Source organism: Hyperolius riggenbachi, chromosome 3 (assembly GCF_040937935.1).
Source record: "Hyperolius riggenbachi isolate aHypRig1 chromosome 3, aHypRig1.pri, whole genome shotgun sequence".
Lineage (NCBI taxonomy): Eukaryota > Metazoa > Chordata > Amphibia > Anura > Hyperoliidae > Hyperolius > Hyperolius riggenbachi.
The window spans coordinates 140,049,337-140,075,056 of record NC_090648.1 but is presented as its reverse complement, the minus strand read 5'-3'; the positions used below and the strand labels follow the sequence as shown (position 1 = coordinate 140,075,056).

Here is a 25,720-nt window from a genome sequence, read left to right as displayed (position 1 = left end):
AGCCTCCATATTCTTCTCACTTCAGTTGTCCTTTAAGTGTGACAGTGTCTGACCTTGTGTACGAGGCTTTAGAGGTGAAGTATACTCCCAAACATAGTAGTACCTGGTTATTAAAATAGATAAAATGTATCATGTCAGTTTAGCTCTTCTTTAAAGGGATACTGTAGGGGGGTCGGGGGGAAATGAGTTGAAGTTACCCGGGGGTTCTAATGGTCCCCCGCAGACATCCTGTGCCCGCACAGCCATTCACCGATGCTCCGGCCCCGCCTACAGTTCACTTCTGGAATTTCAGACTTTAAAGTCTGAAATCTACTGCACCTGCGTTGCCGGATCCTCACTTCCGCTGATGACACCAGGAGAGCAATGCGCAGGCCCAGTATGGTCTGTGCCTGCGCAGTACGCTCCTGGTGACATCAGCAGGAGCGAAAACACGGCAACGCAGGCGCAGTGGATTTCAAACTTTAAAGTCTGAAATTCCAGAAGTGAACAGGAGGCGAGGCCGGAGCATCGGTGAGTGGCTGCTCGGGCACAGGATGTCTGCGGGGGACCATTAGAAGCCCCGGGTAACTTCAACTCATTTTCCCCCGACCCCCCCCCCCCCCTACAGTATTCCTTGAAGTGTAATAATATTATACTATTGCTGTTCTCTTGTGGATGATGGCATTTTCACAGCATATGACATATTACATTTCCCCATCCAACAGGTGGACCTTTAGAGCAGGGGGACATAGAAGAGCTGTGCAATGGGCGCTTGGCACTAACCTGTCCCTGGCATGATTTTGAGTTCTGCTTGGAAGATGGATCCTCCTCTTCTGGATTGCAGGTACAACAGCTTCTGTAATAACTGTGTAAGGGATTGGACCCACTACAAGCGCTTTGTGACAATTTCAAAATACTTGCAATTTGTAAAATCACAGAAGTGCCACGATTTCACAGCGATTCCTGGAGTAATTGTGATCTGGCTACTGTAACCACTGATGCAATTGCTCCAGGATTGCTACCAAAATGCTGCAAGCAGAGTTCTGCGATCTCTTTGTGATCACAACGCTGCTAGTGGGACCACCCCCATAGGGATCTGCTGGCGTAGCGCTTTTCCAATCATTGGCGATCAGCAAGCGCTGCAAAAGCGCTCCTAATGGGTCCCAGCCCTAAACACTGCTGCTAAGAGATTCCCTGTTTATTGTACAAATAGGCTTCAATACATAATGGGCTATAAGCCAAGGCGCATCTACATCCATGCATAAACACCACGCTTTGCTACTGAGATCGACAGCCTAGTTCTCTAAAATAACAGCCTGCTCCATAGAGCTGTAGCCTCAAATCAGTTTATTGTTAAATCTGGCAAAGGGTTCAAGTGTACCTGAAATGGGTTGAAATAAAAAAAATCTATACATACCTGGGGCTTCCTCCAGTTCCTTCCAGGCTTTTCTCTCCCCCACGCCCTCAACTTCCGCCTCCTCAATCGCCTGCAACTGGCCCCATAAAATCCTCCAGACGGGGCCAGTTGGCACAGACGCAGTCCGGCCGAGTGTGCTACCCCGTCACGCTCCCGTGGCCAGGAGTCTTCTGTGCCTGCCCAGTAGTACTGCACGGCCCTGGACCGGAGGACTTTCTGGAGACAATTGTGGGTGAACGAGGAGGCGGTGTGGAAGTGATAAGCCTGGAGGGGGCTGGGGGAAGCCCCAGGTTTATATATGTTTATTTTTTTATTACATCCCATCTCAGGTTCTCTTTAAAGTGAACCTTAACCCTGACACAAAAAAAAGTTTCACTTAGCTGGGGCTTCCCCAAGCCCCCAGCAGCCGTCCTGTGCCCTCGCAGCTCCTCGAGTGTCCTCTGATCCCCCGCCGTGGCTTAGTTTCGTTTTCGGGCTCCCAGTACCTCCCAGGTCGCGGCTTAGCTTCCGATTGGAGGAAGCACACGAAGGCAGGCAGCGGCGGGGACAGAGGCAGGGGATGTAAAACAGAGAGGTTAGGGTCCGTTATTAGGAAGAGCATAACAGGCAGAGAGGATAGGGTCTGTTATTAGGAAGGGGATAACAGGCAGAGAGGTTAGGGTCTGATAGGTGGCTGGATAGTGTAATGGTTAAGGGCTCTGCCTCTGACATTGGAGACCAGGGTTCGAATCTCGGCTCTGCCTGGTCAGTAAGCCAGCACCTTTTCAGCAGGAGACCTTAGGCAAGTCTCCCTAACACTGCTACTGCCTTCAGAGTGCATCCTAGTGGCTGCAACTCTTTCGCTTTGAGTCAGCCAGGAGAAAAGCGCTATATAAGTGTTTGTCTTTGTTATTAGGAAGAGGATAACAGGCAGAGGGGTTAGGGTCTGTTATTAGGGAAAGGGGATAACAGGCAGAGAGGTTAGGGTCCGTTATTAGGAGGAGGAAAACCGGCAGAGAGGTTAGGGTCCGTTATTAGGAAGGGGATAACAGGCAGGGAGGTTAGGGTCTGTTATTAGGAAGGGGATAACAGGCAGAGAGGTTAGGGTCCGTTATTAGGAAGGGGATAACAGGCAGGGAGGTTAGGGTCTGTTATTAGGAAGGGGATAACAGGCAGATAGTTTAGCATCAGGCATTAGGCAGAGAGGTTAGGGTCCATTATTAGGAAGGGGATAACAAGCAGAGAGGTTAGGGTCCGTTATTAGGAAGGGGATAACAGGCAGAGAGGTTAGGGTCTGTTATTAGGAAGGGGATAACAGGCAGAGAGGTTAGCATCAGGCATTAGGCAGAGAGATTAGGGTCCATTATTAGGAAGGGGATAACAAGCAGAGAGGTTAGGGTCCGTTATTAGGAAGGGGATAACAGGCAGAGAGGTTAGCATCAGACATTAAAGAGAACCTGTACTGAGTAAAAATATTTAAAATAAACACATGAGGTAACTTCAAATGATCATTACATAGTTACCTTGCCATCAGTTTCTCTCAGAAGCTCACCATTTTCTTCTGACAATAATCCCTTCCAGTTCTGACAATATTTTGTCAGATCTGAAATATATCAGTTGCTGTCAGTAAAATATCAGTTGCTGTCAGTTATCGCTGAGAGGAAAACGGATGTACCAGGTAATGTCCATGTTTCCCTATGGCTCAAGTGGGCGATGTTACAGTTTAACTGTGTGCTGACCAGAAAGCTGTTATGGGTAATGGCTATTTTCAAAATGGAGGACGGAAAATTACCTTGATCACAGTGAACAAATAGAATGTGGGACAGGAGAAAGACACTGAGGAGTAGACTGCAAGGAAGGTAAGTATGACTTGTATATGATTAATTTGGCTTTTAATTTTCAGTTCAGGTTTTCTTTAACCACTTGCCGACCGCACACTCATACCGTGCGGCGGCAAAGTGGTAGCTGGAGGACAAGCGACGCAGATCTGCGTCGCCAGGTGCCTCCCTAATTAATCAGGAAAGGCCGCTCGCGCGAGCGGCCGTTTCCTGTTAGATCACGGAGCGGGTCTTCGTGACTAAATGTAAACGTAGGAGACGTATGTCTCCTTTGTTTACATTGTGCGGCGCTGCTGCGCAGCAGCGCCGTAAGGCAGATCGGCGATCCCCGGCCATTCAGCGGCCGAGGATCGCCGCCATGTGATAGGGGACAGCCTGTCACTGGCTGCACAGGACGGATAGCGTGCACATCATCCCCATAGGGGGGAAAAAAAGGGGGGCGATCTGATCGCTCTGCATGTAACATGATCTGTGCTGGGGGCTGCAGAGCCCACCCAGCACAGATCATAAAAAGTAGCGCTGGTCCTTAAGGGGGGGTAAAGGCTGGGTCCTCAAGTGGTTAAGCAGGGTTAGGTGTGAGGAAAGGGATGTTAGGCAGGGAGGTTATGGTCAGGTTTGAGTTATGACAGTTATGAATGGCCAATCACTGACCAATTTCACCACCACCATGTAGTATGAAGGTTTACCTACACCATCATCTCATAGTATTCAATATCTGTTGGGCCTCATACTACATGGAGATGGTAAAATTGGTCAGTGATTGGCCAATCATAATTGAAAGTGTGTACCAGGCTTTAGGGATGGAGAAGTTGTATATACGGTGGCCCTTGGACCAGAGGGGCCCACAATGGGCTCTCCTTCATCCACCGTATTGGCTCTTCACTGGGGCTGTTATGGCAGTGATGTACTCTATATGTGCTTTGAGTAGCTGTAATCATTAACCAACTGTTCTCCTTCTCTGTTCCCCTTCTCTGGCACTCCAGCTGTCCTAGGCAGGTCTTGGTGCTCCATAGCACAGGGCTATGGAGTTGGAGTTGGAGTCAGAGTTGGAGCAATTTTGGATATCTGGAGTCGGAGTTGGTGGTTTCATAAACGTCGGAGTTGGATGATTTTTGTACCGACTCCACAGCCCTGCCATAGCCATTGTTATGTATGGAGTTCCTGAGGGGGCCCTTGTAAAACTGCCCATAGTACCTGAGCTATGCAACTGACACCAGTGGAGATGTTTTTGTTTTCCTTTCTCCTATTTCCTATACAATTTAACTAATTTCTCTACAAAATTCTACTTCTAGAACCAGGTATACGAGGTGAAGGTGTGTGAAGGGAAGGTATATATCAATACTCCAGACGCACTATCCCTGGTGCCATGGAAGCGGGAGAAATGTAAACTCTCAGGTAGGAAAACAGCAGACTGTTTATTATTTTACAATACAAGGATCGTACACACGTCGGTAGGTAGGCTGGTGCTGGACCCCCAGGCAATGTGCAAGTAATTTTCATGAAGGAGTCCGCACACAAACCGTAGAAGCAATAAACGTGAAGTATTTATTCTCCCATCACATACATGTGCAGACACGGTCTGACCTGCTTAGGTCGAAGCACGTTTCGGGGCCACGCAGGGTCCCCTTTGTCAAGACAGATAGTATGTCTTATCTGCTATCTGTCTTGACAAAGGAAACCCTGCGTTTATTGCTTCTACGGTTTGTGTGCGGACTCCTTCATGAAAATTGTTTATTATTTTAAACACGACTGGTATTGGTAAGCTGGTGACATTTACTTATAAAGATAAGAAAAAAATACAGCGTATGGTTGTGGGATCTGCATCAGAAAATATTGAGTTGAGTTACTGTAATTTCAAAATCCTCATCCTGTGGAGAGAGGTTTATTGTCCCCTCCTTCAGGGAAGTACTCCAAGGAAGTGTAAAGCCTGATACACACATCTGATTTTGATTGGCCAATTATTGGCAAATTTTACCACCTCCGTGCAGCATGAGGGTCAATGTGCAGCATGAGGGTCAATAGATTTTGAATACTATGAACAGACTGTGTAAGTAAACACTCATACTATATGGAGGTGGTAAAATTATTTGGAAATTGGCCAATCAGAATTGGATGTGTGTACCAGACTTATGGCCTCTTTCATACGGGAGGCTATATACACTGCCTGCCAACAGCTCCTGTGCACCGGCACTTGCTAGCGCTCTGCACTGGCAGTGTAATAGTGTAGAGGTGGCCGCTCACATCTGAGTACGCCCGCAATCAGATGCGGCAGGATTCGGTGTTAGCTGCTGAGTGACCGCACCATATGCAATTTCACTTTCTCCTTCCTTTTCCCCTTGGTGATATTTTCACACTTTGTCACCAAAATGCATTGCATCTTAAACCACCAACAAGCAAGAAATCAAAGTAATTGCGTAAATTCAAGGCAGAGGTGTGTGTGCGTGTGGGGGGGGGGGGGAGGGAGGGGTATATGCAACAGATTTAAACAGTTGTTTTTAATCTGAAAAATGTAAATACAAAAACTTTATAAATATATTCATGTTAAAAGACACAGACAATGCTTGATGGAACAATCGCTCAACCAATCACATGCATCACCACACTCATGCACCTAAGATCACCTAATGTGATCAGGGATCCCAGGAAAAACCACGCAGATGATCAGGCCTGTATGATTCAAAATAAATCATCCCAAGGATTAGCAGTCTCCCACAAAGGCATATAGGCATAGTTCACAGCAAACAAGCCAATGATCACTAAAGTATGCAGCACAGTTGAGCCTAGAGTAGCATCTAAATGCTCCAGATTAAAATGCAGAGACAATAGCAAGCAGCAAGCTGAAGGAGTTCACAGCAGGCAATGGCAGATCAAGCAGAGGCCAATTGGATAAAGAGGCAAGGATGATGGAGTCATACTATACCAGATCTGGACGTAGCATGAAGGAGTACTGCTTGTATTACGGTCTCTCGACCCTACTGCCGGAGCTCACGTCTAAGGGAGTGACCAAAGCCAAAAGTCCAGACCATACTGGGCCTGCGTAGTAAGCTCCTGGTGACATCAGCGGGAGTGAGAACACGGCAACGCAGGCGCAGTGGTTTTCATACTTTAAAGTCTGAAATTCCAGAAGTGAACCGGAGGCGGGGCCTGAGCATCGGTGAGTGGCTGCACAGGCACAGGATGTCTGCAGGGGACCATTAGAAGCCCAGGGTAAGTTCAGAAAAGGAGGGATCGTGCAAATCAAATAAAAATCAAATCAAAGATAGCTTTATTAGCATGACCAAGATTCATACAGGCATTGCCAAAGCAACGGGAAAAGGGGGACATGGAAGGGGGTGGGGTAGGGGGACAATGGCTAAGCAGTCTGTGGACATTTTTAGGTTTACAGTTCCGTTATGCTCCTCTCAGTCTGTGGCATGCTGTGACATTTTCTAAAAGTAAAAGTTTGTGCTTAGCCCGTAGAATAGCGTGGATAAAACTATTGTAGAAGAAGGTTTATTTTAGCTGTACTTCCAATTTATTCATCAACCTTCCAAATTGTACAATAATAGTTTTAGGTTTGGAGATCTGGATGTTTTCTCCAGGTCCCCTTTGCTCACCATTGTTGTCCAGTAACATAGCTGGCTATGTAGGAACGCTGTTGTCCTTCAAAATTGGCTTCAGCTGGTCATGGTCACAATATAGGATATGCATATTTAACAATGCTTTAGCCTTCTCTAGCTTTAGAAATAGCATAATCCTTTTTATTCGAAGGCAATATTGAACATGGAGAGAGTGCTAATAATGTGGATGATGAATCCTCCTTGACTTACTGGGCCAGCAAGATCCTCTGTACTGCAGATCCAGAGAAGAAGGTGAGATAATGAACATTCTCTGCTTTTGCAAAACATGAAGACTGTGTACATAATTGGGAACGGCCACTATAGCAGCTAAGCATTGTGGCTTGCATTGTATGCTGTCTTTTTCCAGTCTGCCCTGGATTTATTGTGGGGTGCCCTAGATCTCCCTCAGGTGCAGTCAGGTCTTGGTCTCCACATTATGTAGACATCTCCTCTTCACAGGGTATCTATGTGGGCCTACTAGGTACTGTGGTGCCATGCTGGGTGCTGTGATGCCTTTATGGGGGCATGCAGGGAGCTGTGGTTCTACTATGGGGGCATGCTGGGAGTTGTTGTGCTTTAATGGGAGACCCATGGGAGGGGGTCAGGGAATGCTATGGGGGGACTGCCAGACAACCTGGCAGCAGGCCAGCCCGCCCATCAGAAAGCCAGACCAGCCAACACAGAAGCCAGGTAACTCTGCCAGGTTATGTTTAAGTGACACTGCCTATTTATGTGATATGCTGAATTTTTTTTTTTGTATTAATGGAGAGGGGCCTATTTAGATCACTGTTAAGATCATATAAATATGGCTCCATACATAACCACACCCACATTCTGGAGCATGGCCACAACCATTTTTCGGCTGGGGTTTCCAAAGTGCCCCGAATCTCTTAGGATCCTAGCAACGCCCCTGCTGCCTTGTATAGAGTAAAGTATATTTGTACAGAAGTGATGATAAAGAGAGAAGCTTTCCCCAATTTAACTTTGCAAGATTAAATTGTATTAAAAAGCTTTTGCAGGCATTAGAACATGTCCTAGAAATTGCACTGTGTAAAAAAAAAAAGTAAAATCAACTGTTCTTCAGCATCTTAATCTGCCAATTGCAATACTATAATGCATTGTGATCAGCATAGTTGGCCTAAAGAAAAGCTGAACTGGAAATAAACTTATGAGATTATTTGTATCTGTACTACAAATGATAAATCTCAAAGTTTTATTTTCAATTTCAGGGATACATTTCTAAGTCTGGATTCTAAACAGCAGCCATCTCAGTGTGACATAAAATCTGCTTCATTCAGCTGCAAAACAAAAGAAAGTCTTGTGTCTGTGCACAGCAATATTGCCATAGCCAAAATATTGGGATACATTTCTAAAAAGATCCTTAGTGGCGTACCACTACACCCAAAGTCACTTTAATGTATTACAGGATACAAAGTTGAAGGAAGGGCTTCTGGAAACCAATTCCAAAAATGATCTTATTTTTAATGATTTTAATAAAGTACAAAAATACAAATTTGTAAATACAAATATACAAAAATCCATTAAAGAGACTCTGTAACTAAAAAAAACTCCTCTGGGAGATACTTTTCTCGGCAGGGGAAAGCCTCAGGGTCCCAATGAGGCTTCCCCGTCCTCTGTAACTTGAGAGAATCCAGTGCTGGCTCCCCCGAAATGCTTGACAATCAGCGCAATATGTACCTACCGCAATCCAGCGCAGGCGCACTAGTGGCTCTTTGTTCAGGCCAAAGTGGAAATAGCCGAGCCAAGTCGTATCCGCTCTACTGCGCAGGCGCGAGTCCTTTGTGCCTGCGCAGTATAGTGGATAGGATCAGGCTCAGTTACTTTTGTCTTAGCCCGAAAAGAGCCACTAGTGTGCCTGCGCTGGATCGCGGTACGTAAATATTTACCTTGCTGCTGTTCGGGGGGGGGGGGGGGGGGGATTGCCGGTACACCAGAGGACAGATGAAGCCTTGTTAGGATCCAGAGGCTTTCCCCTCCCAAGGTAAGTATCCCCCAGAGGGTTTTTTTTTTTTTGTTTTTTTTTTGGTTACAGGTTTTCTTTACCAATAATAGGCCCGTTAGAGCTTGCAAAGTTGCAAAAAAAATTGTTCTTTTAGGTGACTTTCGACTTGTTTCGGGTCACATGGACCTTCTTCGGGCCTTAAAATTACAATATACACCTGTGTCTTTGCACTGACTGCATTCATCTCTTTTCCAGGCAAAACTCACGCAGCAGGCACAGCAGTTGTGGGACTCTGGAAATATCACAGATATTGGTCAAACAGAGCCTCCAGCCCAACCCAGCCGCAAAGAGAATCTCACAATAGTACAGCCTGGAAGGATCAAGAGAGGGAAAGGGGGCACACTGGTGAGATATGCGGACTATTTGTACAGAAAAATGAATTTTATTTTATAGATATGTTATGTGCCAAATGTAAATAATCTTATCTGTGTTTTCTTAAAGATAGATGCAGTACAGAGGATGTAAAATGCTTCACCTACCACGTCATTCTTAATTCGATTCAAATAGCACAGCATGCAAAATGCACTCTGTGCCCTTCCCTTTCACCCATCTTCATTTGAGCAACATAGCCTGGGCAAAGCCCCTCCTCCAGCCTACAGATTGAGTAGTGTGGAGGTATAGCGTAGTGAGCCACACTGCTGCGCTTCCTCCTCTCCCCCAGTCAAAACTGCAATGTTAACAAACACCTGACCTGCAAGGGATGTGTAGGCTGCCATATTTAATTACTTTTAAACAATGCCAGTTGCCTGGCTTCCTAGTGACCTTTCTGGCTGCAGTAGTATCTGAATCACACACCTGAAACAAGCATGATGTTAATGCAGTCAGACTTCAGTCAGAAACACCTGACCTGAATACTTGTTCAGTACAAAAGAGTTTCAGGAGTGGCACACCTTACCCAAGATGCAGGTGCATAACTTGGGGTGCTAAGCCAAGTCACCCAGTAGTCAATCGGTAGTAGAATGCAACAGGGCTGTGGAGTGGGAGTCGAGGTAATTTTGAGCTCCCGGAGTTGGAGTCGGAGTCGTGGTTTCATAAACTGAGGAGTCGGAGTCGGGAGTCAGATGATTTTTGTACAAAATCCACAGTCCTGTTAAGTATTAGACTAAGGAGTCGGAGTTGAGGAGTCGGAGTTGGAGCCATTTGGGGTTCCCGGAGTTGGAGTCGGAGTCGTTGGTTTCATAAACTGAGGAGACGGAGTCTGAGTCGGAAGATTTTAGTACCGACTCCACAGCCCTGGAATGCAAAGCCAGGATAGGACACCAAACTTATAAATGGAGTGTTCTGTTTATTGCATCATCAGCACAAGCTTGACATTTGTTTCGGGGCCAGGGAGGGTCGTGGACCTTTCAAGCTTGTGCTGGCGATGCAGTAAACTGAACACTGCATTTATAAGTTTGGTGTGCTATCCTGGCTTCGCATTCTACTGAATACTTGTTCAGGGTCTATGGCTGAAAGTAATAGAGGCTGAGGATCATCAGGACTGCCAGGCAACTGGTATTGTTTCAAAGGAAATAACTATGGCAGCCTCCATGTCCTTCTCACTTCAGGTGTCCTTCAAAGCAAACCCAAAGTGGATGAAATTTGTGTAAAAAAAAACAAAAAACATGCTACCTGATCTAGGTCACCTGATCATGATGGGCCACTTTCCACCACTCCTCCTTTCATTATGAGACTTGGAAAGAAATCTTATTTGTAAACCCAAATGGCCACAGCCCCAGAAGTACTTCCGGGTCACAGCACGCCCATGAGCGCTGATCATTAGAGGACCTGAGTTCTGGGCATGCTCAGTTGGTCCTCTTTTGTCTCGGGAGTGAGCTTGTAGCAGACAGGGAAGGAGTCTTCCAGAAGCTGCAATGTAGTGTCATTCCAGCAAAGGACACCCCTACTGTTTCACATATCCCACAAGCCATTTATTGGACCTTTCAAAGGGACATAGTGGCCAACCGCAGGGAAAACAGAGCGGTGCAGAGGGGACACAGAGGTAGGTAAATATTGTGGGCACATGCCTCTGTGTCATGTTTGGAAATGTTATTTAGTCTTGGGAACACTTTAAGGTGGTCACATGTACCTAACCTCATTGTGAGTTGTATTGACATCCCTTATTTGAAACAACACCATAGTAACTCAAAACGCCAGCATTACTGGCGTAACTGGTCACGCCAGCATTACATCTTGATATGAATTAGATATAGAATTTCATAACTTGGTGTATTTAATTCTTCTACATTTTATGATACTGTACCATAAATCTGAAGTTTTCCCCCCAATAAACATCATTAAAAAGCTTTTAAATCTGAGAAGCAAATTCCTACTGGTTTGAAAACTGAGCCAAACAAACCTAGTATCTGGCAATCAGTTAGTAAGCAAGCAGCCAGTTAATGAGTTTTGCCCAGTTTCAATTCAGTTGAATTTTTTTTTTAACCACTTGCCGACCGCCCACTACCTAGTGGCACCCCCAGGACCGCCTAACGCCGATCGGCGGCGGCTTCTGGGGGACTGAATAGCCAGGGATTGCGCGCAGTGATGCACTCGCATCCACCGGCATTAGGCTCCGCCCACCCGCGACGTCAACCCGCCGTCCAATTGGCAGCGCCGGCGGGTTGTTAACCCCCGATCTGCCGCATAGTTACAGTATAATACGCTTTGTAATGTATACAAAGCGTATTATACAGGCTGCCTCCTGCCCTTGTGGTCCCAGTGATCGAGGGACCACCAGGGCAGGTTGCAGCTGTGCATGTAATGACACCCACACACACTGATCCTGCCCCCCCTTGCCCCCTGATCGGCCACAGCACCCCTCAGACCCCCCCTGATCACCCCCTCAGCCGACTGTTTTCACCCAATCACCCCCCTAATTACCCATCAATCACCCCGTCACTATGTCAACGCTATATTTTAGATTAGGTCCTAAACTGCCCCCTGGGGGCTCCTGATCACCCCCCACACCCTCAGATCCTCCCCAGACCCCCCCCCCCCCCCGTGTACTGTATACATCTATTCTCCCCCGTAATCACCCACTGATCACTTGTCAATCACCACCTGTCACTGCCACCCATCAGATCAGACCCTAACCTGCCCCTTGCAGGCACCTGATCACCCACCCACACCCTCAGATCGCCCGCAGACCCGCCCTCAGATCACCTCCCAAGTGCATTGTTTACATCTGTTCTTCCCTCTAATCACCCACTGATCACCCATTAATCGCCCCCTGTCACCACCTGTCACTGCTACCCATCAGACCAGACCCTAATCTGCCCCTTGCGGGCACCCAATTACCCGCCCACACCCTCAGATCGCCCTCAGACCCCCCTGATTACCTCACCAGTGCATTGCTTGCAATCTATTCTCCTCTCTAATCACACACTGATCACCTATCAATCACCCCGTCACCACCTGTCGCTGCTACCCATCAGATCAGGCCCTAATCTGCCCCTTGCGGGCACCCAAACACCTGCCCACACCCTCAGATTGCCATGAGACCCCCTTATCTCCCCAGTGCATTATTTACATCTGTTCTCCCCTCTAATCACCCACTGATCACCCATCAATGACCCATCAATCACCCCCTGTCACCACCTGTCACTGCTACCTATCATACCCATCAGATCAGACCCTCATCTGCCCCTTGTGGGCACCCAATCACCCGCCCACACCCTCAGATCGCCTCCAGACCCCCCTAATCGCCTCCCCAGTGCACTGATACCCATCAGATCAGGCCCTAATTTGCCCCTTGTGGGCTCCTGATCACTCGGCCAAACCCTCAGATCCCCTTTAGACCCCCCTTCCGATTACCTCCCCAGTGCATTGATTACATCTATTCTCCCCTCTAATCACCCCCTGAGACACCCATCAATCACCTCCTGTCACCCCCTAGCACTCCTACCCATCAGATCAGGCCCTAATCTGCCCTCTGTGGGCTTCTGATCACCCGGCCAAACCCTCACTCGCCCCACTGCAGTGACAGAATTTTTTTTTCTGATCACTGCAAAAAACACTGTACAATAACTGTGGCGCTGTAAAGATCAGTTTTGATTTTTTTATTTATTTATTTTAATCAAAACTCAGTGACTACAGCTTTCTACTTCACAAGTACTCCCTTTTGCTATGTAGGTGCTCTTTTTCCTGGGTAATCTCAGAGGAAAACCCCCTAAATTTAGCAGTCGACCATGGCAAAAAAGGGGTATTCCGCTGAAGAGGCCGCCGAGATTCTGGCCCAGTGGGGTGAGTGCGAAGTCTCATCTGATGAATCCGAGTCAGAATACAAACCGGTGAACAGCAGTGGCTCTCTGACCGATAGCAATGACGAGGTTGAGGTCCCGGCTAGAGCCAGGCGTACCACACCCCATGTCACTGGACCGCAGGATCAGACTCAAGGGCAGCAGAGTGGTGCTAGCGCTGATCCGAGTTTTCTTGGTGAGGCATGCACCAGCAGCGTAGCATCTCCTGGACTTAGCACCAGTACTACTGTAGACCCTGGTGAAGTGACGAGCACCAGCATGGTAGTAGAAACTGGTTCGGTGGCACGTGCATTAAGACCCGAGTCACAGCCACCAGCAAAATGGGCCCGTACTACCCATAGTCTCCCAGAGGTGCTGGCAAATCCCAATTGGCATTCCCCTGGTTCCGCCGCACCCGTACTGCCCCCTCTCTGGAGTCCTGGTGGAGACAGATAATCTAGGATTGGCCCTAGACTTTTCATCTGTTCTGCACCGTGGATCTCTATGACTTAATTGTGGCTGCTGGACCGTTATGCCACACAATACGCAACCGCCAATCCGAGAAGCTACCATGCCCAGCCTTTTCGGTGGAAACCACTCCAAGTTTCCAAACTTAACATTTTTTGGGGCCTTCTCCTTAACATGGGTCTAGTCAAAAAGAATGTTTTGCGGTCTTATTGGTCTACGCACCCAATACATCACATGCCCATGTTCACTGCTGCCATGTCCAGGTCACGATTTGAGAACATCCTGCGCTTCCTGCACTTCAGTGCCAATACAACCTGTCATTTAAGAGGCCACCCTGCTTATGACCGGTTCCACAAAATTCGGCCCCTCATAGACCACCTGTCATCAACATTTGCAGATGCTTATACCCCTGAACAGTCATTTTGAGGCATTTGGTTTCCAGACTACTCCTCACGGTTTTGGGCCCCTAAAATGCCAGGGCAATATAGGAACCCCACAAGTGACCCCATTTTAGAAAGAAGACACCCCAAGGTGAGTACGAGTACCTTTAGGATTTTACAGGTCATTTTGAGGCATTTGGTTTCTAGACTACTCCTCACGGTTTAGGGCCCCTAAAATGCCAGGACAGTATAGGAACCCCACAAGTGACCCCATTTTAGAAAGACGACACCCCAAGGTATTCTGTTAGGTGTATGATGAGTTCATAGAAGACTTTATTTTTTTGTCACAAGTTAGTGGAAAATTACACTTTGTGAAAAAAAAAAAACAATAAAAATCATTTTCCGCTAACTTGTGACAAAATAAAATCTTCTATGAACTCACCATACTTCTAACGAAATACCTTGGGGTGTCGTCTTTCTAAAATGGGATCACTTGTGGGGTTCCTATACTGCCCTGGCATTTTACTGGCCCTAAACCGTGAGGAGTAGTCTAGAAACCAAATGCCTCAAAATGACCTGTAAAATCCTAAAGGTACTCATAGGACGTTGGGCCCCTTAGCGCACCTAGGCTGCAAAAAAGTGTCACATGTGGTATCGCCGTACTCAGGAGAAGTAGTATAATGTGCTTTGGGGTGTATTTTTATACATACCCATGCTGGGTGGGAGAAATATCTCTGTAAATGGACAATTGTGTGTAAAATAATCAAAACGGACCCCATTTTGGAAAGTAGACACCCCAAAGTATTCAGAGAGGGGCATGGTGAGTCTGTGGCAGATTTCATTTTTGTTTGTCACAATTTAGCAGAAATGGAAACTTTTTTTTTTTTTCAAAGTGTCATTTTCCGCTAACTTATGACAAAAAATAATATCTTCTATGAACTCACCATGCCTCTTAGTGAATACTTTGGGATGTCTTCTTTCCAAAATGGGGTCATTTGGGGAGTACTTATACTATCCTGGAATTCTAGCACCTCATGAAACATGACAGATGCTCAGAAAAGTCAGAGATGCTTCAAACTGGGGAAATTCACTTTTTGCACCATAGTTTGTAAACGCTATAACTTTAACCCAAACAAAAGAAAATCCAATAAGGGTCTATTTATTGATCAAAGACATGTAGCACAATAAATGTAGACAAAAATGTATATAGAAAATTTACTTTATTTGAAAAATGTCAGCACAGAAAGTTAAAAAAAAAATCATTTTTTTGACAAAATTCATGTCTTTTTTTGATGAATATAATAAAAACGAAAAATCACAGCAGCAATCAAATAGCACCAAAAGAAAGCTGTATTAGTGACAAGAAAAGGAGATAAAATTCATTTGGATAGTAAGTTGTATGACCGAGCAATAAACCGTTAAAGCTGCAGTGGTCTGAATGGAAAAAAAGTGTTTGGTCCTTAAGGGGTTTTATGACTGCAGTCCTTAAGTGGTTAATTTGCCCATAATTGTTAAGAATATCTGAGATGTTGTTGTCACATAAGCAGTGTTTTTCTTTAGTGACACTGGGATTGTGTACTGATACTGGTCAGAGTCCTGCTTCAGTAGAGAATAGTGCCCCAGTAAAGCTGACTTGACTTAGTGGCATTCCTGTTCTTCTTCTCTTTTCTCCCCTTAGGCTAGTAGAATTGCATTGCTGCACTCCTTAGCAAACATTGAACAATGGGCCATAGACCTTTCCTGGGATATTATTGCACGTTTTGCCAACATCCAACTGCAAACTGGAGAAAAACTGCCAAAGGAGTTTTTCTCTGACTTTGTGAAAGTAGCTGGAGATGAGGCAAAGGTTTGTATTCTGTGTTTTGCAGAAGGAATCCCCCTTTTTATAGGTGATACAACTAATACTTGCTTTGTGTGTTTCTTAGCATTATTGTCTACTACAGAAGCGTCTTACAGAGCTGGGCAGTAGTTTTGGTGATCTTCCTGTGCACAACGGTAGTATTCATCATAGCACAGTTCATGCTGGCAGATTATTGTTGTTAAGGAGGTCCTTGTGACTATACATTTTGTGTACTTTCAGGGCTATGGCAGTCAGCTTCAGACACAGCCCATGATCTCCTTGGACGTTTGGCTATTGTACATATGGTTCATGAAGCCAGGTAAGCAATGGACGTATCTAATCCTGATGGGGCCCCCATGTGAAAATTTTTGGAGAGGGGCCCATTCCTACATTCTGTACCCAACCCCATGCCCATCGGTGTGAAGGGACTTCTTCCTTTCTCCACTGAGGCTCCTGTGCTCTCCGGGCTCTGCCACCCAGACCTGCAGATCAGCACGATGGCAGCGACAGGGCATACATCTTCCCCCGTTGGGTCACTCTGGCACTTCCTCTGCAGCCACTAGGTGTCACTGTCCTCCCTGATCTCAGCCTGACACACATCGCAATTCAGACCAAGAGGAATGCACAGAGCACAAAGGACAGTGGCACCTAGGGGCTGCAGGGAGCGCACCAGAGAGACCTGACTGAGGCAGGCCTAAGCCCTGTCACTGCCACTGTGCTGATATGTAGGTCTGGGTGGCAGATCCATGGGAGCAGGGCTGTGGAGTCGGTCCAAAAATCCACCGACTCCGACTCCTCAGTTTAGGATTCCACCGACTCCGACTCCTCTAATTTGCATATTACAATTTTGTTGATTAAAAGTATGTAACATGAAATTCGTCTCTTAACTGCCAACGCTTAGGAATTTTACAAGACAACTGAAGTGAGAAGGATATGTAGACTACTAAATTAATTCCCTTTAGACTAAAACTAGTCCTTGGTAAGAGTACTTGTAAAAGGTACAAACCGGAACAAAGAACATCTATCAGGCCCTAGGCAATGTAAGTGTGGGTACATGTAAGAATGATGTGCAGGTACTCTGCAGGGGAATGAGGAGACTGTAAAAGACAACACCTCTGTGTTCAATGTGCACAGCATTCTCAGTGGATTCCCTGCAGCTCTGTGGGGAGTGCATATGTAGAGTATAGTACTACTGTGTAACAAAGTAAACCTGAGACAGATGAAATTAAAGTTTTATACATACCTGGGGCTTCCTCCAGCCGCCTTCAGGATAATCAGTCCCTCGATGTCCTCCTCCACCACCTTGATCTTCTGCTATGAGTCCAGGTACTTGAGCCAGTCAGGCGTAGTGCACATGCACACACTCCGCCGCCAGGAGCATACTACACCTGTGCAGCACTATTGCGCAGGTGCAGAATGTTCCTGGCTGTGGGAGCGGCATGCGGCCGGACAGCGCTGACTGGCTGAATTACCAGGACTCATAGCAGAAGATCCGGGTGGTGGAGGACAGCGAGGGACTGATTAGCCTGAAGGGGGCTGGAGGAAGCCCCAGGTATGTATAAAACTTTACTTTTCATCCGTTTCAGTTACCCTTTAATTTGTAGTCACCAAACCAAATTTTAATAACATATCACATTATTTGATTTCATCAGCAAAGGGAGTGCATACATTTGCATAAATCAGCATCAATGCAGAATTATTTCCATCTCGTTGACCATCTCTATTAGTGACACAGCTACACATCAGGCTTTATTCTTACAGCATAGATGTTGTTTAGTATATATAAGAGATTCCTGTGTACACATCATATATACAGTCACAATCAGATATGTATATCTGACCTTAAAAATACGGGGACTGCTTTATTGAAGCAGCACAAGTAACTAATTTTGACTGTTTTATTTTATTTTTGTGGACAAAGCACAGATATTACTGTATATATACTGTATATATACATTATTTTTAATGACTATTATCTGAGAAATAGAACATTTTATCAAATTTTCTATTTTAATTACAGTTACAAATTCATTAGGAGTCGGAGTCGGTGCATTTTTTTCCCGACTCCGACTCCGACTCCAGGCACCCAAAATTGCACGACTCCACGACTCCGACTCCACGACTCCGACTCCACAGCCCTGCATGGGAGCATAAGAAGGGGCCCCTGGGGAAGGAAGGAAGAAGTCTAGCCCCCCCCCCCTCCCACGGGGGCTTCCTCCCCATAGTTACGCCAGTTTACTTAAGGATATGCAGTATGTAGTGTAGCTTTCAGAATCTACACATGTATAAGTAGCTGCTAGAGAATCTATGTATGTGTGTTCTACTGTGAAGGTAAATAAGGTGCGTTACTCCAGTGATATCAGTTAGACTGGAATAGTCATGCCTCTTCTGAGTCTTATTTTTGCACATTGTGTACAGTGGCACACAGTAGGCCCTATGAGGTGTCGTTTTTCTTGCCTTATTCTCTGTAAAGAACTGCTATTTGGAAAACGTTCTAAGGCAAGTACTACCCTCTCGCTAATAAGTATACTACTTGTTTTTAGTCTTGTGAACTGAATGAGTTTTTATCCCAATATCAGTGTTCTGGCTCAGAGTATCTAACAAGACATGGCTAAGCCATCAATGTAGATGAAAATGTTGTGTCTCTCTTCTACAGTTTAGAAATCTTACAGCCATTTGCCCTGTGGTAGGATTCTGTGCATCTATATTTACTTCTCCTTTTCCTCATCGTGCTTTCTCAGTACAAGTCCTCCATGCAGGTTCCTGTGCAGCCTTCCTCTGTGTAGATGAACAGCCTGGGATCCACTTTGTGTCAAGAGATATGTCACAGAGCTTCTCTCAGGACATAAACTGGATTACTGGCTGTGTGGTCTCTCCTCTTTCTGACAGCACTGAGCCGAACCAGACTTACTAGCAGCAAAAGCTGTGACACTGGCCGCATTATCACCGAGTGCTTCTACAACAGACCTGTCTATACACAAAGCAAATTCCAGGCTGCTCAGCTGTGTAGATCTGTGCTTCTCCACATAACTACATACTGTACACCTTTCTGAAAGACAGAGTATACTAAGTACACCCTGTTATGGACAGTAGCATCTTGAGTACCCCCTTGACAGATGCCATATTTTTCGGACTATAAGACAAACCTTTTTGTCTCCCAAACTGTCGAAGTGTCTTATAGTCTGAATGTGTGGTTGCAGAGTGCATAGCGGAAGCACTCACCAATCCAGCTGGCACACGCCTCTGTCTCTGTCTGCAGCCAATGATGAATCCTGCCACTCTACACCCTCCGGTCCTTTAAGGGCGCCGTCCTTCTTAGTTACTTCCTGATTACTATCAATTAATAAACACTGCGCCACAGTTCAAACTTTAAACATGAAACTAGTTGCACCAGTATGTGAGATCGCTACAGAAAGTCCAGTTCAGGAAACTTCAAATATGAAAAAATACTGCTGCGCTCCTCAGACCTGTGCCTTCGCCTTTAAAATATAATGACTTTATCCTTGACCTGCAATGAAAAACTTCACATAGGGTGATACCGTTCTCGTAACATTAAACAAGTCTGTTCAGTTCACATGCAAGTTCCACCAGGTGACAATTCACATCCGTGTCCAGTGCTCTCACTCAGTGCTCACTCCGTGACAGTCCCCAATTGATGTATGCCAAAACGCTCACCAGATGTAGCCCACCTCAGATTGCAGGTGGAGAATTCACTTTGGCTCACTGCCAGTCAATGCCACAACACCAATTCGTCATAAATCTTCATTTATTCCAATAAAACCAGCTCCATAAAAGACATAAAACATAACATGGCGTAATCCTGTCACAGATAAGCCCCGGGCCCATCTAGAATTGCACTTACGCGTCCCGGTGTTAAGATCGCATGTAACAATTTCCTCTGCCAGTGCCCATTCGCCTGTGTTTATAGGAAGGATGTCCGCGCTCTGAGGACGAAACGTGCGTAGGGCAGAGCAGAGAAAGAACGTAAATAGCCCGATTTACTGATTGCCAGGCTAACGAACCGCGGCCGGGAGCGCGCGGACGCGCACATGGCCTCCTGGGCGTAGCTAGTATGTCCAGGAGGCCAAAGTAGTTAAAGGGGAACTGAAGTAAGAGGTATACGGAGGCTGCTATATTTATTTCCTTTTAATCAATAACAGCCATAGCCCCTGAACAAGCATGCAGCAGATCAGGTGTTTCAGACTTTAAAGTCAGATCTGACGAGACTAGCTGCATGCTTGTTTCTGGTGTTATTCAGATACTACTGCAGAGAAATAGACCAGCAGGGCTGCCAGGCAACTGGTATTGCTTAAAAGGAAATAAATATGGCAGTCTCCGTATACCTCTTACTTCAGTTCCCCTTTAAAGGACTACTGTAGGGGGAAAAAGAGTTGAACTTACCCAGGGCTTCTAATGGTCCCCGCAGACGTCCTGTGCCCGCGCAGCCACTCACCAATGCTCTGGTCCCGCCTCCTGGTGCTGACATCACCAGGAGCGTACTGCGCAGACCGTACTGGGACTGCGCAATATACTCCTGGTGACGACAGCGGGAGCGAGGGCGCGGACGTGCAGACGCAGCGGTTTTCCAACTTTAAAGTCTGAAATTCCAGAAGTGAACCGGAGGTGGGGACCGGAGCATCGGTGAGTGGCTGAGCGGGCATAGGACTTCTGCGGGGATCCATTAGAAGCCCCGGTTAAGTTCAACTCAAGTACCTTCTGGGGTGCAGGTACCAGGCCAACTGCCAGAATCGTGTGCAAGGGAGGCTGGCTGGTATCTTACTACAGTAGAGTCCTTAATATGTGGCATTGACGGGAATAACTTGATGCCGGATACATGTGCTTGCTGGTTGCTTAACCACTTAACGACCGCCCACTGCACAGGGGCGGGCGGAAAGTGGATCCCGCAAGGACCAGCTCATGTCCAGAGGCGGCGGTCCTTGTAGGGGCATGTGCGGCGCGATCGCGTGATTCGTGACGCGATCGGCCGCCGGGGACTGGCTCCGCCCACCTCGCGCTGTAACTCGCCGGCCGTTCGGAAGCGCCGGCGGGTTACTAGCACCCGGATCGCCGCATACAAAGTGTATAATACACTTTGTAATGTATACAAAGTGTATTATACAGGCTGCCTCCTACCCTGGTGGTCCCAGTGTCCGAGGGACCACCAGGGCAGGCTGCAGCCACCCTAGTCTGCACCCGAGCACACTGATTTCCCCCCCCCCTGCCCCCCGATCGCCCACAGCACCCCTCAGACCCCCCCCCCCCTGCCCACCCCCCAGACCACTGTTTGCACCCAATCGCCCATCAATCACTCCCTGTCACTATCTGTCAACGCTATTTTTTTTTTATTCCCTAAACTGCCCCCTGCTCCCTCCTGATCACCCTCCCACCCCTCAGATTCTACCCAGACCCCCCCCCCCCCCCTGTGTACTGTATGCATCTATCCCCCTAATCACCTGTTAATCACCCATTAATCACCGCCTGTCACTGCCACCCATCAATCAGCCCCTAACCTGCCCCTTGCGGGCAATCTGATCACCCACCCACACCAATAGATCGCCCGCAGATCCGACGTCAGATCACCTCCCAAGTGCAGTGTTTACATCTGTTCTCTACCCTAAACACCCACTAGTCACCCATTAATCAGCCCCTATCACCACCTGTCACTGTTACCCATCAGATCAGACCCTAATCTGCCCCTTGCGGGCACTCAATCACCCGCCTACACGCTCAGATTGCCCTCAGAACCCCCCTTTTCAATTCGCCAGTGCAATATTTACATCTGTTCTTCCTTGTAATAACCCACTGATCACCTGTCAATCACCCATCAATGACCCCCTGTCACTGCCACCCATCAATCACCCCCTGTCACTGCCACCCATCAATCAGCCCCTAACCTGCCCCTTGCGGGCAATCTGATCACCCACCCACACCAATGGATCGCCCGCAGATCCGACGTCCGATCACCTCCCAAGTGCAGTGTTTACAACTGTTCTCTACCCTAAACACCCACTAATTACCCATCAATCACCCCCTGTCAGTGCTACCTATCAGATTAGACCCCTATCTGCCCCTAGGGCACTCAATCACCCGCCCACACCCTCAGAACGCCCTCAGACCCCAGCCCTGATCACCTCGCCAGTGCATTGCTTGCATCTATTCCCCCCTCTAATCACACCTTGAGACACCCATCAATCAACTTCTGTCACCCCCTAGCACACCTACCCATAAGATCAGGCCCTAATTTGCACCGTGTGGGCTCCTGATCACTCGGCCAAACCCTCAGATCCCCCTTAGAGCCCCTTCCGATCACCTCCCCAGTGCATTGATTGCATCTATTGTCCCCTCTAACCACCCCCTGAGACACCCATCAATCACCTCCTGTCACCCCCCTAGCACTCCTATCCATCAGATCAGGCCCTATACAACCTGTCATCTAAAAGGCCACCCTGCTTATGACCGGTTCCACAAAATTCGCCCCCTCATAGACCACCTGTCATCAAAATTTGCAGATGGAGAGGGAGGGGGGGGGGGAGGCTCCCATGGGAGGAAGAGAAGAGGGCATCAAGCATGAGGGTTGAATTTGCGAAGTTGAAAGGCAGGACCCACCTCCCTGGACCCGCATATAAATAGGGTAGCGACAACAGGAGGGGAAAAAGGGAAAAAAAAAAAAAAAAAAAAAACAACAACGGAAGGAACTTAGATAAAATAAGGTGAAGTCATCGGGAGAAAAGAGTGGCCCGGCGAGGGAGGGGGGCGCGGGGGAAGTGCTCGGTGCTGGTTATGGTAAGTCGTCTCTGGCCCCGGAGGGGGCAAGGAGCCCCGAAGTGGGGGGACAGGAAACCGCCACAGGAAAGAAGGTACTTCAATCATCCTTGTAGAAGGAGGAGTGGACGACGTCCACTACGCTACAAAAGGCAGAAGGGACTGCCTGTTTTAAAATCACCAGGTCTCTTCTTTATTTGGTTTTTCTATGCACACATTGGTATCACATGGGTTGGCGGAGAAAGGGGGAAGAGAAAAAATGACACGGGTTAATATGCTGTCCCAGAACGTCCATGGATTGAATATCCCAGAGAAAAGATCAATACTACTACAGAATCTATATAGAGCACACATCCAAGTGGCATTTCTCCAGGAAACTCACTTTAAAGGAGATCACCACCCTGGGATCACTAATAGGAGATACCCAACGGCTTACTACAGTAATTATAAGGAGGCCAAAAGTAGAGGGGTCGCAATTGTACTAGCAAGTGACATAAGGCAGGAGGAGACAGAGGTGATTAGAGACTCCCAGGGGAGGTTTCTCCTGGTCAAAGGACTTTTTAATGCTAGGAGAATGACACTGGGGGTGGTATATGCTCCCAATACTGGCCAAACAGGGTTCCTAGACAAATTTCTGGCTAAGTTAGATGAATTTGCAGAGGGGTCAATAGTAGTTGCGGGGGATATAAACCTGGTAATGGACCCACAAGTGGATTCGTCCACAGGGAAATCTTCCCTTACTAGGAGAGCTCATCAAAGGGTTAAAAGAGAACTAGGTAAGCGCCAGTTGATCGACATATGGCGTATACAACACCCTACTACAAAAGATTACACTCACTATTCGATCCCGCATGGGACCTATTCTAGGTTAGACTATTTCTTTATTTCACATAACCTACTCTCGGAAGAAATTGAGACAGAGATAGAATCCTCAGTGATCTCGGATCACTCCCCAGTCACACTCAGCCTGGGATATAGGCAAAAGGAAAGGGGTCCTTGGAACTGGAAACTAAACGAATCCCTGTTGCGAAATGATGAATTAATAGTTAAATTCAAAGAAGAAATGAAGCAGTATTTTATGGAGAATGACAGGGATGGGATATCCCCGGTCGTGTTATGGGAGGCTCATAAGGTGGTTATGAGGGGGATACTAATAAGGGAAGGAAGTAGAATAAAGAAGGAGAGAGAAAGGGAAATGGCAGTAAGCTTGGCAGAAATAGAAAGATTAGAATTACAGCATAAAAAAACTCCCATAGAAAAAGTTTTTGTAGATTTGACCCAAGCAAGAGAGAGATTAAAAAATGTACTATTCTCTAAAGCTAAATTTATGGCAGCAAGATGTAAAAGGAGATTCTATGAATTCGGAAATAAGGGGAGTAGGTTGATGGCTAGAATATTGAAGCAACAACAAACTGCAAACTATGTACCATTTCTATGTGATAATAAAGGGCAGAAGCACTTTAGGAACGAGTCTATGGGAAAAATGTTTGGAAAATATTACGCGAGTTTATATGGGATCGAAGAGAGTGCAGTGGGGGATGGGGGGGGAATGGAGGAATATGTGGCGGCCTCAGGCATGGGGAAATTGCATCCTATGGATGCAAAGAGCTTGGAAAAGGAGATCTCGGTAGAGGAACTGACTAAGGCAGTGGGGCAAATGCCAAGGGGGAAGGCACCAGGCCCAGACGGCTATACCCTGGAATATTACAGAAGCTTTAAGGAGATACTGGAACCATACTGGGTGAAGGCATTGAATGCCATAAAGGGGAAAGACAATGCAGAGGGGAAACTTGGGCGGGAATCATTAATGTCACATATTTCGGTTATACCGAAAGAAGGAAAGGATCCCACATCATGTACTGGGTATAGGCCTATATCATTAATAAATGTAGATTTGAAGGTACTAGCAAAAATACTGGCAAATAGGCTATCACCTCTTCTGGGTGAGCTGATACACCTTGATCAAGTGGGCTTCATACAAGGGAGAGAAGCCAGAGATAATACGATTAGGACAATGGATGTGATACAATGGGTGGGATCCTCACCTGTCCCTGTCGTATTGCTCTCCACAGACGCGGAGAAGGCATTTGACAGGGTCAGGTGGGGATTCATCAGGGTGGTTATGGAGCACATTGGACTAGGAGATAACATGAGAGCTTGGATGCTCTCAATGTACAGGGATCTATCTGCCAGGGTCAAGGTTAATGGGTGCCTGTCTGGCCCGTTTGAGATAAGGAATGGAACTCGACAGGGTTGCCCTCTGTCCCCCTTGGTGTTTGCCCTAACCTTGGAACCCTTCCTGAGAACAATACGGAAGAATGGGGATATTACTGGAGTCAGGATAGGCCAGAAAGAACATAAGATAGCGGCATACGCAGATGATCTGCTATTCTATTTAACAAACCCTAGGATAGCGCTGCCCAATCTATTGAAGGAATTTGCAGTATATGGGAGGTTCTCCAACCTCAAGATTAATTGGGATAAATGCGAGGCAATGGGAATAGGGATGAAGGGGGAGGAGGTGGAAAATCTGAAGGCAAATTTCCCGTTTAGATGGACAAAGGACAATCTAAAATACCTGGGGGTGAAGATGGCCAGAAGTATACAGGAGACCACTAAGATAAATTACTATCCACTTCTTGCGGTGCTAAAAAAAGATATGGATAAATGGACTAAACTGAGGCTCTCCTGGTTTGGTAGGATTAATGTCCTTAAAATGAATATCATGCCGAGGCTGCTATATGTTTTTCAGGCCCTCCCCGTCCCTCTTCCCAGGGGTTACTTCGATGAAGTCAGAAGGTCCTTTGCGAGGTTTATCTGGCAGGCCAAAAAGGCGCGATTGAAATTCGCCTTTATTACACAATCTAAAAATAAAGGGGGACTGGCAGTACCTGACCCCCTGAGATATTACTATGCTGCTGTATGTACTAGGATAGTCGACTGGAATAGAAATGAAAATTCAAAACAGTGGGTCCAACTGGAAAAAGAAATGATGGAGGGAGCTATTGGGGAAGCCCCATGGTTACCATATGTCCCAAAGAAATACTTAATATCAGGAACCCTGGTTGAACACACTTTAAAAACATTTGAGAAGGTGAGAAATAGAAGTGAGATATCCAGGGGCCCCTCACCATTGATGCCAATTCTGGGAAATTGCGGGTTCCCCTTAGGCTGCCAGGGGGGAAGCTACGGGGAATGGAGACGGGGAGGGAGTCTGC

At 46.8% G+C, this 25,720-nt stretch overlaps 1 protein-coding gene across 4 annotated transcripts in view; it reads left to right on the top strand.

The window, feature by feature from the left end:
- Positions 1-25,720, top strand: part of LOC137561173 (uncharacterized protein HI_0077-like) — a 40,303-nt gene that overhangs the window by 3,394 nt on the left and 11,189 nt on the right. For 2 of the 4 annotated variants that reach the window (XM_068272429.1, XM_068272428.1), the window contains 8 exons: positions 705-823; positions 4,506-4,608; positions 6,964-7,064; positions 9,031-9,180; positions 12,946-13,056; positions 15,579-15,746; positions 15,826-15,895; positions 15,981-16,059. In XM_068272429.1, the coding sequence (XP_068128530.1) occupies positions 705-823; positions 4,506-4,608; positions 6,964-7,064; positions 9,031-9,180; positions 12,946-13,056; positions 15,579-15,746; positions 15,826-15,895; positions 15,981-16,059 (901 nt within the window). The remainder of the gene's footprint in view (positions 1-704; positions 824-4,505; positions 4,609-6,963; positions 7,065-9,030; positions 9,181-12,945; positions 13,057-15,578; positions 15,747-15,825; positions 15,896-15,980; positions 16,060-25,720) is intronic. The other 2 variants (XM_068272431.1, XM_068272430.1) reach the window with 1 other exon arrangement.